Below are 14,521 nucleotides of genomic sequence, written 5' to 3'. Positions count from 1 at the left end.
AACAGGGCCTCCAATGATGGGATTAGTGTCCTTCTGAGAATAAAAAGGGACCAGAGCTCTTTCTGTCTCTGTCACATGAGGAAGGACACAGTGAGAAGGTGGCCATCTGCAAGCCAGAAAGAGAGGCCTCATCAAAACCCAACCATGCTGGCTCCCTGATCTCAGACTTCCAGCCTCAAGAACTGTGAAAAATAAACATTTGTTGTGTAAACCACCCAGTCTATAGTATTTCTGTTATAGCAGCCTGAACTATATGCTGTACGCTAAGATATCCATGCTGTACAAAACAACGCAGAACTGACAGAAAGAAGTAGGGTAATGGAGACTTCCCCTGAGAGAATCGTGACTATTTTCCAAAAAAAAAAAAAAAAAAGAATTTTTCTCTCCAAAAAGATAAAGACTGTGACTGATTAGAAAACATAAATGAATGCTTATTATCCTCAATAAATGGTAGCTATTATCATCCTGGTTTTTATTTTGTTGTTGTTGTTGCGAAGGTCTTCCTGGATGGATAAAAGGGCAAACAAATTTTGAAGCCACTATTCCTTCTTATTGAGAAACTTCTTTAATGTGGCTTCCCTGTCCCATTTTAAGGAAATATAATTATAAAATAATTTTTCTGGTTAACCATTGTAAGACTGAGACCAGTCTTTGTCAGTCATTTTTAGTCTCTAAGACTTCTTCTTTAGAAGAGTTGTATAGTGAATTATTTCATGGCTATATTACTGCTTGGCCCAATGAGGGAGGACTGACCTTGTTGGTGCCTCAGTTTGTTCTAATTATAGTTAGTAAAACTTCATGGGCAACCAAAATGTTCATTAATAATAAAATCATTATATCGAGAGGGGGGATAGCCATACTTTGGAATACTCTGAAGATACCAAATAAAATGGAGTCAGTCAGTAGGAATTGACACCCAAGGTGCTCTAAGCCATATTATAAAGGGCAATGAAAACAAATCAAAGTGCATGTTTCGCTCTCTCTTTCCCGACCCACATCTCCAGGTAAAAATAGAACAACACCCTGTATATGCGTATGGACGCAAAAGCATGGAGAAAGAATGGAATGAGACATCTTCCAATGTTTAATGGAGAGCAAAGTGGTGGTGGTGGTTTTTTTGGGGAGGAAGGCTAAGGAAGGGAGACCTTTGACTATTTTATTTTTTATTTGAGTCTTTTACAAGGACATTATGGTCTTGCATGGCTTGTGTAGTTAATAAACCAAAGTATTAAGACTATTAATATTGGTCACCTCCCCACAGGGAAATAGTGAGGCCTGAATTCTTTTGAGGGTGTCTAGTGAAAGATGGGGGTGCACAGGTGTCTTCTGGAGGGGCATATGTGGCCTCGTGTTCTCCAGTTCAATTTATTACAACACTGTCAGTGCTTAGCAGAGATGATCAATTCCAGGAGTAGCCAGAGCTCCAGTGTGAGGGAAAGGGAAAACAAATAATTTCTCAAACTAAACAGATTAAATTAAGTGCATTTTTCATTCATTAGAAAAGAGAGCAGGCCCTCTTTTGTTTTATTAATATATTTAAGTAGAGTATGGATTTTTGCCTTTCTTGGCCTCTTTGCCTTGTTCCCACTGGCCTGAGCTGTCTTTTTATTTGAATTATCTGTTTATTATATTAGGTTAAGGACCCAAGGCCATCTTGCATGGGACACACTATAAATACCCATTATCATGGTTATGTATTATTGGGGTGATGAAGGAAGACAATTTATGGAGAAATGAGATTATCTTGGTTTTTCTATAATCTATCTTATTATAGTCTGAAGATTATATATGCAGTTAGGAAAAGGAACCAAATCTTCTAGCTGGCTGTTCTCTCCACCCTGTCTATACGGCTGTGATATTTGGGGATCTAAAATGTATAAGCCAATATATTTATGCCTGCCATTCCCTCCTCCCCATTTGCACACACTTATTTCATTCATCATTTTGACAGTTTGCACAAGCAAACTGTCCTAATTTTTTTTCAAGAGCTCTTTTCACAAATTGAGTGTGATGTGGAATTAATCATCCCGTTAGACAGGTGTTGGAGGTTGTTCATTGCTATGGGGCATTTGCACCCCCAGCGATCAGTGTCCTTTGAATTGCATCATAGAGACTCCTCAACCACTCACACCCCCTTCCCTCATCCTTCAGGAGTGAGCGACGGGTGCTCTTCTGCCTCCAAGTAAGCGAAGTTTGGCTTGTGTACTTGTGTTGAAAATACCCCTTTCACATATTACAGCTTTTCCCCACTTTCCCACTCCCTCCCCCCATAAGCCATCATTCTACTTATTTTTACTTTGTCCTCTTGGGAAATTTCCTCCTAAGCACTTCTCCCCCACCTCCCCGCCATCTTTAAAAATAAAAGATAGTTAGGAAGAAATTTTAAACACCAGATTCAAATAGAAAGTGCTACACATGATCCTGGAGAAGCAGCAAGCATCCTATTGGCTATTCTCCTGCATTTTACTTAGAAGTGTTCTAGAATAACATGGCAGAAGAGAAGGGTAAGGAGATGTAGTTCGCAATGGTAGCAACCAAGAAATATTTGCAGTTTTGTCTTTTTTTTTTTTTAATTGTGAACTTGCAACATCAGGTTTGTATGTAAAAAATGTATTCCTTTATGCGAACTGGTCTTGCACGGAGGGAGAAAATCCCACCTGGTTGCAGTTAACCCTTCGGGCTTAAATTTCCAGCTCTGAACCCCTATGCTGCATTTCCCCCCTTGTCTGTTACAGAAGAGAACAATCTGAAAACTATAGCCCAGATCCATAATTGTGAGGACTTGTTGGATGAATATGTATTGCTGTGCTCTCCTGGACTTTAAAAATTATATAGATGCTGGCAGTTTCATGGAAAGAGTATTTACATCTCAAATACATGTAGGTGGTCCTGACAAATATTAGTTACATAAGCCTAATCATAGCTGTAGTCAAATAAAGACAATGTGGCTTTAAAACAGAAAAACTTCTTAAACTTTTTCTCCCGCACGCAGACTCTAACCAGGTGGTCTTAACTGAAATTTTCAGCATAAACTCTCAGTAGCATGAAATCTTTTTGCATAAAAAGGCTGGAAAGTGGAAATTAGAAACACATGCTCCCTGCGACTCAGTAGCTAACCAACTAGATGACTTTGGATAAATCACTTCGCAGTCTAAGTACAGACGCTGACATTCAGGGTCATATGCAAAGCTGGAAGGTTAAGACCCCTCAAATTATTTTGTGATTCTAAGCTTTTAGCTTTCTTTCTTCCATATAGCATTATTCTGACCTTTATTTTCAGTGGAATATTGACTCAATATTGTCCCCAATTTCTGCAAGTTATAAAAACATTGGTTTTTAAATTTCCAATTCTTTGGGTTTTTGGGGGGGCGATAGAGATCAATGTCCCAGTTTTATAGTTTGGTGGTAACTGCTTAACCCTCCCACTTGAAACAGCCTGAGAAACCTCATGAACAGAGCCCAGAAGTAACAATGAAACAGTGAAGGAGGAGGTGATAGCAGATCTTGTGGGTTCCTATATGGGCTTTACAATTTCGCGGGTTCTTACAAGAATTTTTCCTATTTGTAGTAAAATAATTGGAACATATTCTTTGAATTATAAAATTACTAAACAAATAGTCTTTTTGGTTAAATAAAAGATGAATTAATCTTAGTAATCTAGCATTTTATAAAAAATTACGTGGAAGCCATTTGTTCATTTTGGCACGTGGACATTTATTCACTCATTGATTTATTCAAAAATTGCAACGTGTGCATATTTATGAGTGTGTGTGTGTGTGTGTGTGTGTATCTCATTATAAAGATACACAAAGAAGCCATATGCAAAGAGCCCAGAATCTATGAGGGGAAATGGGTTCCTTTGTGAACACGACATCAAGGCACACTGATAACAGTTATTGAGAGAAAGTTGAGGTGGTATCAATCTGGTGTGAGGAGAGTGAAAGGCTTGTCATGTCAGTATCAAAAGGTCTGGAACATAGTAGGTGCTCAGTAGATATTCACAGAGTGAATAAGTGAATGAAAGTGAGACAACAATCCATCACGCGTGAAATGTAACGTGACCTTTAGTGTTGTGACAACCATGAAGCAAGAAACTGCCTCTGCAGATAGGTTTTACGTGGCAGACAGTGAGAGGAAAGAAAATGCTTAGGGGATTGAGAAATCATCATAAACTGTAACAAAGCATTGCCGGGAGGGGGGATCTGAATAAACAGAAGAGTAGATGTTGTGCCGGTATTGTACCATAGACTGAATGTCTGTGTCCCCCAAAATTCGTATTTTGAAATTCAATCCCTGACACAATACTACTCGGAAGTGGGATATGTGGGAGGTGATTTGTTCATACAGGAGGAACCCTCATGAATGTGCCCTTGTAAAAAAGACTCCAGACTTCTAAACCCATGTATCTACTTTTTCTTCATTGAGTTGCCAACAGTGAGTCAACAAATTTGACTCTTGCTGACCAAAACCAAAACAAAACAAATCCCAGCCTCCAAACCAAAACTACTAAGAGCTACCTCACCTCTTTCTGCTCTGGGAAGTTAGAGCCGGGAGACTGTCACTTGTCAGCCAGGAAGCAGGCTCTCATCAGACACCAAGTCAGCCAGTCCATTGATCTTGGACTTCCCAGCATTGCAACTGTGAGAAATCCAGTTTCTGCTGTTTATAAGGGACCCAAGTCTATGGTATTGTGCTAAAGCAGCCCAAACAGACCAAGACACTCTGTTGAACTTATGGTGGTATAGAGGAAACAGGATGAGTCAACATCCGAGGAGTGGATTCGAACTCTTGTCCTACGATTTATTGGCCAGCTGTGTTTTGAGTTCCTCAGTAGTAAACTGAGGATGTTACTTATCCCAAAGAACAATTACGATAATTTGATACTATGATGCTACCATTCCTATGAGCTTTGTGATAGTATTTAGTTTTCTTATCTGTAAATGGGAATAAAAATGGTGAGTTCCTTAAAAAGATGATGTGAGATAGTGTGTATAAAATGCCTAACATCCTGCCTGCTAGGTAGTCAAGGCTTGATGAATCTAAGCTATTAGTAGCAGGAGTACTAGTGATCTATCTACAACTTTGGCCGCTCTAATGAACTTTTATATCATTTTATACACATTTACATTACATTATTTACACATCATATTATTGATTTGTTCTCTTTGGTATTAAAACTCCCTGTTAGATACGGACTCTTCTTTCTCTCTTGTGCAACTCAGAGAGGTGACCTGAGTCGCTCAAGATGATGCTTCTAGAGAGGGTAGAATCAGGCTGAGACGGATTCTCTGGCCAGGGATCCCTCAGTCTGCCTGCAATACAATGGTGGCAGTCATATCTACCATATGTTTGTTATGTCATGGGAAGAGCCAGATGGATCTAAGTTTGAATCCTCATTCTGCCTTTTATTACCCATGTATTTTTAGGGCAGTCACTTTGGTTTGTTAAGTTTCAGGGGCTTTTTTTGTGTGTGTGAAAAGCAGGCTTGCTATTGTCTACTATAAAGTTGTTGGGAGTTATAACAATCAAACGAGAAAATGTATGTCAAGCACCTGTCACTTGGAAACTCATGAAATGATAGCTGATTTTTCTCTTATTTCTTAGTTGGAAGAGCCCCAACTTTAGAGATCGGGTATTGCCCCCAGTGTTTCAAGGAATGCTATTTCTTAATAATTTCTGGGTGGAGAAATTTTCTGTGGCTAACTAAGCTTGGGAGGGATGGCTGAAACAAAACGGAAGGAAGTTCTTTCCTATAGAACTTATTTAATAGGCTAATAGATGATGTGAATCTTCTAGAATGGGATTGTAGTAGCTTCTTTTGACCACAGAATTCTCTTTAGAGGACCATAGCACATGAGTAATGTTCACATCTAACTCATGTTAGAGAGACACACAAATCTAATCAAGCAAACTCTTTTGCTAGAGGAGGAAACTAGAACCAAAGTCTGAACCAGAGAAGTGGCAGAATCAGGCCCAGAACCAGGCTTGCCTGGCAACCGGAGTCCTCCTGAATGGACACCACTCAGTGTTAACATGGCTTCCTTTCTCCTGCAGCTCTCAGAGTGTTAAAGTATGGACTGTCTATGGGTAGGACAAAGGAAGGCAGGCAACTGTGGAGATGTCTTGTCAGAGAACATTCAAGAACTGAGAAAAAAGATTGGGAGCTTGGCAACACCAAGCAAGTGGCCAATGAATCTCAACTAAGGCATTTCTGCTTCCTGTTAAGACCCTCAGGCCACGAGAGAAAGACGCTGAATTGCACACTTGGAGTCATAGTCTCAGACTAAAGAGACTAAGGAAAAGACCGCCTGTTAATATCACTAAGAGTAGCCTGGTCACAAAGCCATTTGCAGCCCGTCCATATTTTACTGACGTGTCTTGTAATGGCAATGAAGCAATAAAATTTATGTCTTGTCATCTTTAACAAGATTAGAAACAACCTTCTCATAAATGTAATACCGAATGGAGATTTTTAAGAACATAAGTATAGTTAAGGATCCTTGAGTTTATCCCTCATAGTTAATTAAAATCCTCCCCAGGAATTGGCAGATTGATAGATAGAAGGATAGTGAACCTTTTAATCCATGTGAGTGTGAACTGATGATTTTTTCCATACCTTGCTCAGCTTCATCTGGGTTTGTGACTCACATTTGTACCATATAGATTTCAGAAGAGAGGCGAAGGGAGTGACCCCTATTCCCGCGGCGATGCACACGCTCACTGGGTAGTGGAATACATCCGTCAGTGGGGTTCCGAAGGGCCCGTCCACCGCCAGCCTGCAATCACAACCTGCAGTCATGGTCCTGTGACACTCAGAATGCTCTGCTCCAAAAAACAAAGCCATCCTCAACCGATGCCTTTTATAGGATGTGTTTTCAATGGTGTGCAGTGGGTTGGCTCTGTGGTTGAGGGTGCCCTGTTTGGGGAGCACGGACTTAGCAGGGGGAAATGGGGGCCTATCTCCTATGGATAGGGATTGGGAATGACCACACGGGCCGGTCCAGGTGCCATTCACGGAAGGACAAAGTCTGCTTCTCTGGCTTGGCTCATGCCTCTCCCACGTGGCAAGCTCTCACAATTCTCAGACCCTTGTTTTGGCTCCAAGCATCGTGAAGCCTGGTAGAAGAGGCCTTGGCTTTGGCTTTCTTTTCCTTTTCTTTTTTCTTTTCTGCAGCTGCTATCAGAGGAATAAAGCAGAAGCAGAAAGTGCCTTAAAGGCTTGTCTATCCTGTTGCTACTGTGCTTCTCCTGTTTTTAGTCATTTCCACCTCTTAGTATATTCATATAATTTTATTTTTTTATTCTTTTTGGTTTTTTTAAAAAATTCATCCATATAATTTTAGTCTAGAAGCCATTCATTGGGAATAAATGTGATTTTGAGATAACTTGTCAGTTATATGGAATTTCTAAAACTTGTTATTTCAGATGATGCGAACTCGAAATCTGGGTTTTTGCCTAGAATGGCACTGATGTTTTGTCTTTGCTTAGCAAATTTTTCTTTGTAAGAGTGAATACGATTATCTTGAATGTGGTCCAGAATAGACCAGCCCCTGGATTCTACTCCTTTTCTCAACACCGGCTCTCCACGCTGGCTTTTCTTTCATTTCCTAAAATACACAGTACCAGCCTTCTGCCCCAGGGCCTTTGCATGGAAAAATCTAAGTAACCAGAAAACACTCTGTCCTAATTTCTCCCCGCTCTCCTGACTTGGTTAACAGTTATCCTTTCATTAGGTCTTATCTGAATCATCATTTCCCTGGGGAAGCGTCCTGGGCCCCTTACACTAGGCTAAATCCCCTCTTATATAATTTATAGCCTCATGTGCCTATCCTCTGGAGTCCTCATCGCATTCATAATTTTACAGTTTTTTGGGCATGTGTGCATGATTTGATTTGCATCTGTCTTGATCACTGGACCACAAGTTCTCTGGAGGGAGGAGCCAGGTCTGTCTTTGCTCCCCTCAACATCCCAGGGCTGTGCATGCTCTCTGGCATGGAGCTGTTCAATAACAATTCGTTGAATAAATTGTAAAGGGAATGTTTAAAATATTTCAGTCAGCAGAATGTATTAAATAACCTCAACTATTCCAAAAGCACACATTTACATATGAACAAAGATATGCTAATTAAAAGACTTCTAAGTTATTCATAACCATTCCCTAAGGGGTGTCTGTTGAAGGCACCCGAGGTTGGCCCATTTGGGCTTACTATGTGTTCATGAAAGTTCAATTGGGTTTTATTTTTAAATATTCCATATGCCAGACCTCCTAATAATTCAAATTAACTCTCCTCAAGTTAATCTTAATTAATAAGGCTTTATTACATATTGATATATGGAAATGGAAGAATAAAAATAAAAGGTCATTAACTAGAAAGGGTTAGTATCTCAGCCCACCGTAGATTAGTTTATAAATAATTAGATAAGGGGAATCGAGAGAGAAAAAACGGAACTGTCCAAGGATTAAAATGTCTTACTGTTAATTGTTTTTATAATTAGTTGTAGTTGGGATTTATTTGACATTGATTTGAAAAGATAACAATGAAATCCAAAGAAGAATTGTGTCATATAATCCACAGAAATACATAATAAACACATTTTCACATAATTAGAATGGAGAATCTAAGCTGAAAAAGGCAGGAGAAAATATTTAGTCCAACTTCCCTTCTAATATAGTAATCCTTCTTTCCACAAACCCTAGAGCTGATCCTATTCTGATGTTAAATTGCGGGGCACCTTGTTCTGTGCAGAGGGAGTTCAAAGCAGGAGATGGTTTTTCCCATGTCTCACTGAAATCTGTTTTCTGACGACTCATATCATTCGCCTTCCTGAGAAACACATACTAGGTTTCTTCCTTTTCCTGTCTCAGGCCTTTAAATGGTTGATTGTGGCTATCATGACACCCCATTGGTTTTTGTTTTTGTTTTTGTTTTTTGGACAAAAACGTCTCCATTTCTCAAGACCTCTCACAATCTTGAATTGGTTTCCTTTGCACAAATTCTTGCTTATAACACTCAGCAACTTCCTCTTTGATTTGCCCACAGAGCTTAATGATGCAGCTTAGAAAATGAGTAGACTTTCCAGCATCCTCACGGCGCAGTTACTCGCTTCAAGTCAGGCGCACACCCACCCACCTCATTGACCTCCAACCCTGACTCTCTGAACCCACTGCCTTTGCTCATCTACACGTTCTCCCTGTCAATCATCACTGTCATTGACCTCTCTGCAGTAGGTGATCTTTCTTAGTTTGCTTATAATAATAACTAAGCTTTTTTTTTTAACTATGCAATATGTGAAGGGCTTTATAAGGACTGTCACATTTAATCCTGAACAAAGTATTAGATGCGATTATCATCTTTATTTTACAGATAAGGAAACCGAGGTCATCAGTTAAATACACCCTCTAAGGTCACACCCAAAACTGGGCTTTGGCCCCAGGCTGTTGGATGTTGGTGTCCTTGGTCTAGACAGCAGTTTAAACCACTGAAAACTCTAGCATCATTTCTGAGAAATTCCTCCATTTTACCTCAGAAGACAAAATCTTGTATTTTTTTTTTGTTTAAAATTTTTTTTTATAGATTTATTTATTTATTGGAGAGCGGGGAGAGGCAGAGGGAAAAGGAGAGAGAGAACTCTCAAGCTGATTCCCTGCTGAGTGCAGAGGCCCACACAGGGCTTGAACCCATAAACCTGAGATCATGCCCTGAACTGAAACCAAGAGTCAGACGCTTCACTGACTGAGCCGCCCACGTGCCCCTTTTTCCTAGGGCTGGTTTAAATCCCTTCTGGGTTCAAAACAGTGAAAAATTATAGTGCTCTCGCCCATATGTTTGATTCAATTCAAAATTGAATGAACTCTAAGAGATAAAATCATTCAAGAAGTCCAATAACATTCTGATTCTTCATATATTGAAGAATTGAAGAAATTGTAGGGTTTCTTTCAGTTCTACTGTTAATACATATGCCTACACATGTATAGAATCAGAGGTCAAACGAATTTAACAAAGGGAAACTGCACTGTTTCCAACAACTCAGTTTTATTCATTCCATAAATATTTATTGAGCACCAGCTAAGAGTTAGGGCCTATTCTAGGCACTAAAGACAAGACAACAAAGTGAAACACATGGATAATGTCCCTTTTCTTATGGAACTTCTATTCTACTGTGGGAAGATATATGGTAAACAGAAAAATGAGCAGGTATTTATTTAGTATGTCAGATGGTGATAAGTACTATGCAGAAGAATGAAGTAGGGCTAAAGACAAAGCGATTACTGAGAGTCCATTGGGGGTCATTGTCTCAAATAAGTCAGGAAGGAAAGACTTCACTAGGAGACATTTGAGCAAATACCTGGGATGGGGGTTGTGAGGGAGCAGCCTAGCAGAAATCTGGGGAAGAATGTTCCAGGTGGAGGGAACAGCAGTGATAAAGGTGCTTAGGAGAGTGTGCTCAGTGTAGGAGAAAGTCAAGAAGGCTGCAAGAATGGCTGAGTTCAAGGAGGGAGCAAGAGTGGGAGGTGGGGCGGGGGAGCCCAGGGAGGCCTGGGGGAGGGGGAGAGGGCGTACCGTGTCAGGCTGTGAGCTGACAAGGCACCTCAGGGATGGTAAGCCTATTGACTCCTGAGAAGCACATTCCAAGTTCTCATTGGGGTATTGGCTGAAATGCTAGCTGGTTTGTGAAAGCTAAGATTGGCTGATAGACCAGATAGCTGTGTACATTAAGAGTAGAGACAAGGCTAGCAACAGGATGGAAGTATTGATCTTGGCAATGCCAAAAGGAGGGCAGGGACATGTGTGTGTGTCTGTGTGTGTGTGTGTATGTGTAATTTTATTCCTGGTTTTAAGCATTTGCATTACATTCTGAATCTTACAATGTTGTGACATTGCTTCCGTTCCATGATTAAAAAGAGAAGGTCTTAAATGGAGGAGCAGTTGGGTGTTGCCATCTGACTTGGAGCTCTGGTCTGACCAGATGATGTTTACACTTGGTTCGTTGTCATACCACTCTTTAGTTTCAATGTTTGAAACGAAGGCATGTGACTCTTCCTAGCCAGTAAACACAAGCAAGCCCAGAGCTCTGCAGTCACAGTTCAGTGTCCCATGAGAGGGAGGAAAAAAGGGACAGTACGTTGATTAGATTCTGTGTTTTACATTGATTCTAGTGCCTAGTTTGCCACCTGTAAATATTTGTTAAAAATGAGCTAAAACATCCACACTAAGTCTAGGTAGTCGTTAATTTCTTCATTAAATATTTCCTCCATGTGCAATATATGTCCAACACTGTTCCAGGCACTGGACACAGTCGGGAGGGCAGGCAGTGCCCTGCCCCAGGAAGTTCCATTGTAAGTGCATCCTGACAGTGTTCACCACCTAATTTCTTATGGTTGTGGCCACTGTTCAGTAGTTCCTGACACCCTCCAAGGATGGCAGGAGAAGGAATCTCTTGATGCTCCTTTTGAAATGTCAAGTTCTTCCAAAATGTTTTTCTTAACCCTTTTATGTGTGTCCTTTTTCCTGGGGCTTTAAACATGGGTTTGGCCTGCTTCTTGGGTTCCTGCTGGGAGAATGGCAACCAACTTCAACCGCTGTTTGCCAAAGGGGGCCAAGGAGCAGTAATTGACACTGGGGCCCAGGACTGTCTGAATAAGATGTTGTCTTTGAATCATGTCCCCCTGTTGCCAGGTTGAAGTCCTAACCCCAGTACCTCAAAATGTGACTTGTTTTGGAAATAGGGGTGTTAAGATGAGGTCATACAGGGGGTAGGCGGGCCCTTAATCCAACAGGACTCAGATTTCCAAGAAGAGGCCACAGAGACACAGACATGAGAGGGGAGAATATCATGGGATGACAAGGATAGTCACTGCTGCAAGTGCAAGCCAAGGAAGGCCACAGATTGCTGGCAAACCCCCTGGAATGGGGAGAAGGGAGGGCAAGCGCCTCCCATAGAGGATGCAGATGGAGCACAGCCCGGGGGTCCTTTAGATCCAGCCCCAGAGCTCCAGAACTGAGTAAGAATACATTTTTGCTGTTGCTGGCCACCCAGTTTGTTACCACAACCTTAGGAAATGAATATGGATGTCATGCGTGCTTCTCCACCCTTCCCAGACCAACCCTGCGCACATCGACCTTGCAGCGACATTAAATCCTCTGCCTGCAGGTTGATGCTGATGGCATTCGGCCTCTCAAAGTTCTAGAGAAAGGAGGCAGCGTTTTGCCATCTCTATTTCTGGCGCCTAATGGGGGTCACCGGTGCTTGTGGCGCACACACAAGCAGCACCGATGGACTGAACGGTGCAACCTCCTTGACCATCTGGTCATTTTATCACTCTGCGAGCTTCAGTCCGTCATTGTTCAGCTCTTTCTCCAGCCTCACTCTGCCCGTAAAGACTCCTCCTCAGGAAGACCAAAATAACAAATGTAAAGACCTCAGACTGTAACAGCAAAAAGTTCACAGGGCTGTCTTAGTCATCGCGGGCTGCATATAATTAGCCAAGTGTTGTTTTGGAGCTGAGAAAGCACAATGCTCCTTCTTCCTGGATCGCTGCCTGCCTTTGTCGAACATTCTAATTTTTTTTTTTTTTTAAAGAAATGTACTTGCTTCTACTGGAAATCCACTAAATTATCCTCTTTATATAGGTCCTTAAATTAAAAAAAATAGATTAAAATTTGCCATCTAGAATAAAGATATTGCCTTGTTATACTATTCTAAGTTATATGTAAAAAAGAAACAGGCTCCTACCGTGGCAGGCTCCAGAGCTCCTTCGAGGCCTGTCCCTCTGCCCCGAAGGCCTGACATAAAGCTTCCGTCCAGTCTCCCGCTACCCGGATGTGGACACTGAAGAAGTTCTCCTGAGGAGCGGAGGTGAGGGTGAAGGGGTGCCATTCCAGCCGGGATATGGATGGGCACTGGATCAGGATGTACTGTCCTGGCGCCATTTGAAAGTTACGCTTTTTCATGTGAAGTTCCAGAACTCCAGACGGGTGTTTCACCACCTAAATCAGAGCACGACAGTCGTTTTCTCTTTTTCCTCAGGTGAAGGGAGAAGACAATGGCTTTTGTTCCACCAGAGGTTTTTAAATTTTAGAATCCGCTTTTTTGAGGTATCCTTTACATCTGCCATTTGCTATTTCCTTCCAGGGATCTTTGCCATGCCTTTTATATAGGGCTTGGCAACTCCAGCAAGCTGAAGCTTATCTCCTTCAGAGTGCCATCCTAAATTTGGGTAGCTGCACCCAGGGGCCACGTGCTGTCTGACACGTGACTTTACGTCTCCAAGGGCCAAGCTCTTGCTAGTTTCGTTAGCCAGGATCAAGACAGTAGGATCCAGCATATCAGATCCTGCACTTAATGATGCTTACAGTTATTAAAAGACCCTCCGAACTGTCTCCGTGGTTTTAAAACCAAAAGTAGGCCCTGTTTGGTACTGTTTTCAACGATCTGTGTCTTTTCTCAATCTCTGGTTGATTAACCCTGTTGTTGTCTCATTCTAAATAGAAAACTATCGCCAGATTCACTGTGAAATATTTCATCTTGTTTTGTTTTTAGTCAGGTCTCATCCCCTGTCCTGCTCAGGCTCTGAGTTTGAGGTGTAGGAAGCAGCAGGCAGACTCTCATTGCTAAAGAGACTTGCCACGTGCTGCCTGTTGGAAGGAAAGAACTGACTTCCATCTTGTTTTCTGAAAAGAAATCTCTCTAGGCTCCGATGTCTTCTTTTGTGGCTGGAGGCGAAAGGGAGCAAAAGCAAATATCTAGATCCTGTGACAGTATTTTTCCATTCGGAAGAGAATCTCACAGCATTTTAATCATTAGTTCTGTTTCCCATCTCCCTACTGATATTTGTTCTGATTCTGCTGTTAAATTGTCTCCCTAGTAACCGCTCTAGTGGGTTTTCAGAAGTTGTACTGTCTGGCTTTTGACGTAGCCTGATATCCTTTGGTGCTTAACTTAAAAGCAGCAACACGGAAACAGCTTAAAACAGAAATATGAAGCAATTTCTATGCATCTGCTTTCATGAAGACAGTTAAGGAGATAGAGGATTCTGTTAATATTGTAGTAGCAATATAGGTTTGGTTAGCGGACCATTTCTTCTTGGACATTTAAAACACTGGGGGCATGGTCTTTGGTAATTTTCAGGGTCCTACACATCTTTTCCTGGTCTAGGTACTCATGTCTTCCTCCAGCATGTGGTAAAATTAGAGAGCTGTGAGGAGTGGGGGGCAAACTGGAAAACACTCCCTGGGGCTCACACTCACTAGGATCTGCCCGCCTTCGCTCTCCCTCTCTCTCTGAACTGGAGGACGACTGTTCTCTGTCCTCTGCTCAGTAGCTCTGAGTGGAAGTGTGTGCCTTTGAAAATGTCTGTCTATTACTTGTGTGTTTGCAAAATCACCATCTTTACGTGTCGAAGGAAGTGATTGTACTAGAAGTGACCATGGGCGATGTAAAGTTGACTCCGTCCTCCCCGACCATCCTCCCCAACCCCCAGTGAGAAACCGAAATAAAAAGCAGAACGGATGATTCCTGG

At 41.6% G+C, this 14,521-nt stretch overlaps 1 protein-coding gene across 1 annotated transcript in view; it reads right to left on the bottom strand.

The window, feature by feature from the left end:
- NOX3 (NADPH oxidase 3) overlaps positions 1 to 14,521 on the bottom strand; it is a 56,053-nt gene that overhangs the window by 19,086 nt on the left and 22,446 nt on the right. Inside the window, exons 9-10 of the mRNA XM_044243367.1 lie at positions 12,736 to 12,989; positions 6,617 to 6,776 (exon numbers count right to left, since the gene is read on the bottom strand). Coding sequence (XP_044099302.1) covers positions 6,617 to 6,776; positions 12,736 to 12,989 — 414 coding nt within the window. The remainder of the gene's footprint in view (positions 1 to 6,616; positions 6,777 to 12,735; positions 12,990 to 14,521) is intronic.

The sequence above is a fragment of the Neovison vison genome, chromosome 1 (genome assembly GCF_020171115.1).
Source record: "Neovison vison isolate M4711 chromosome 1, ASM_NN_V1, whole genome shotgun sequence".
Lineage (NCBI taxonomy): Eukaryota > Metazoa > Chordata > Mammalia > Carnivora > Mustelidae > Neogale > Neogale vison.
Note: the sequence above shows the minus strand (reverse complement) of the source record. Positions and strands in the feature narration are given on the sequence as shown.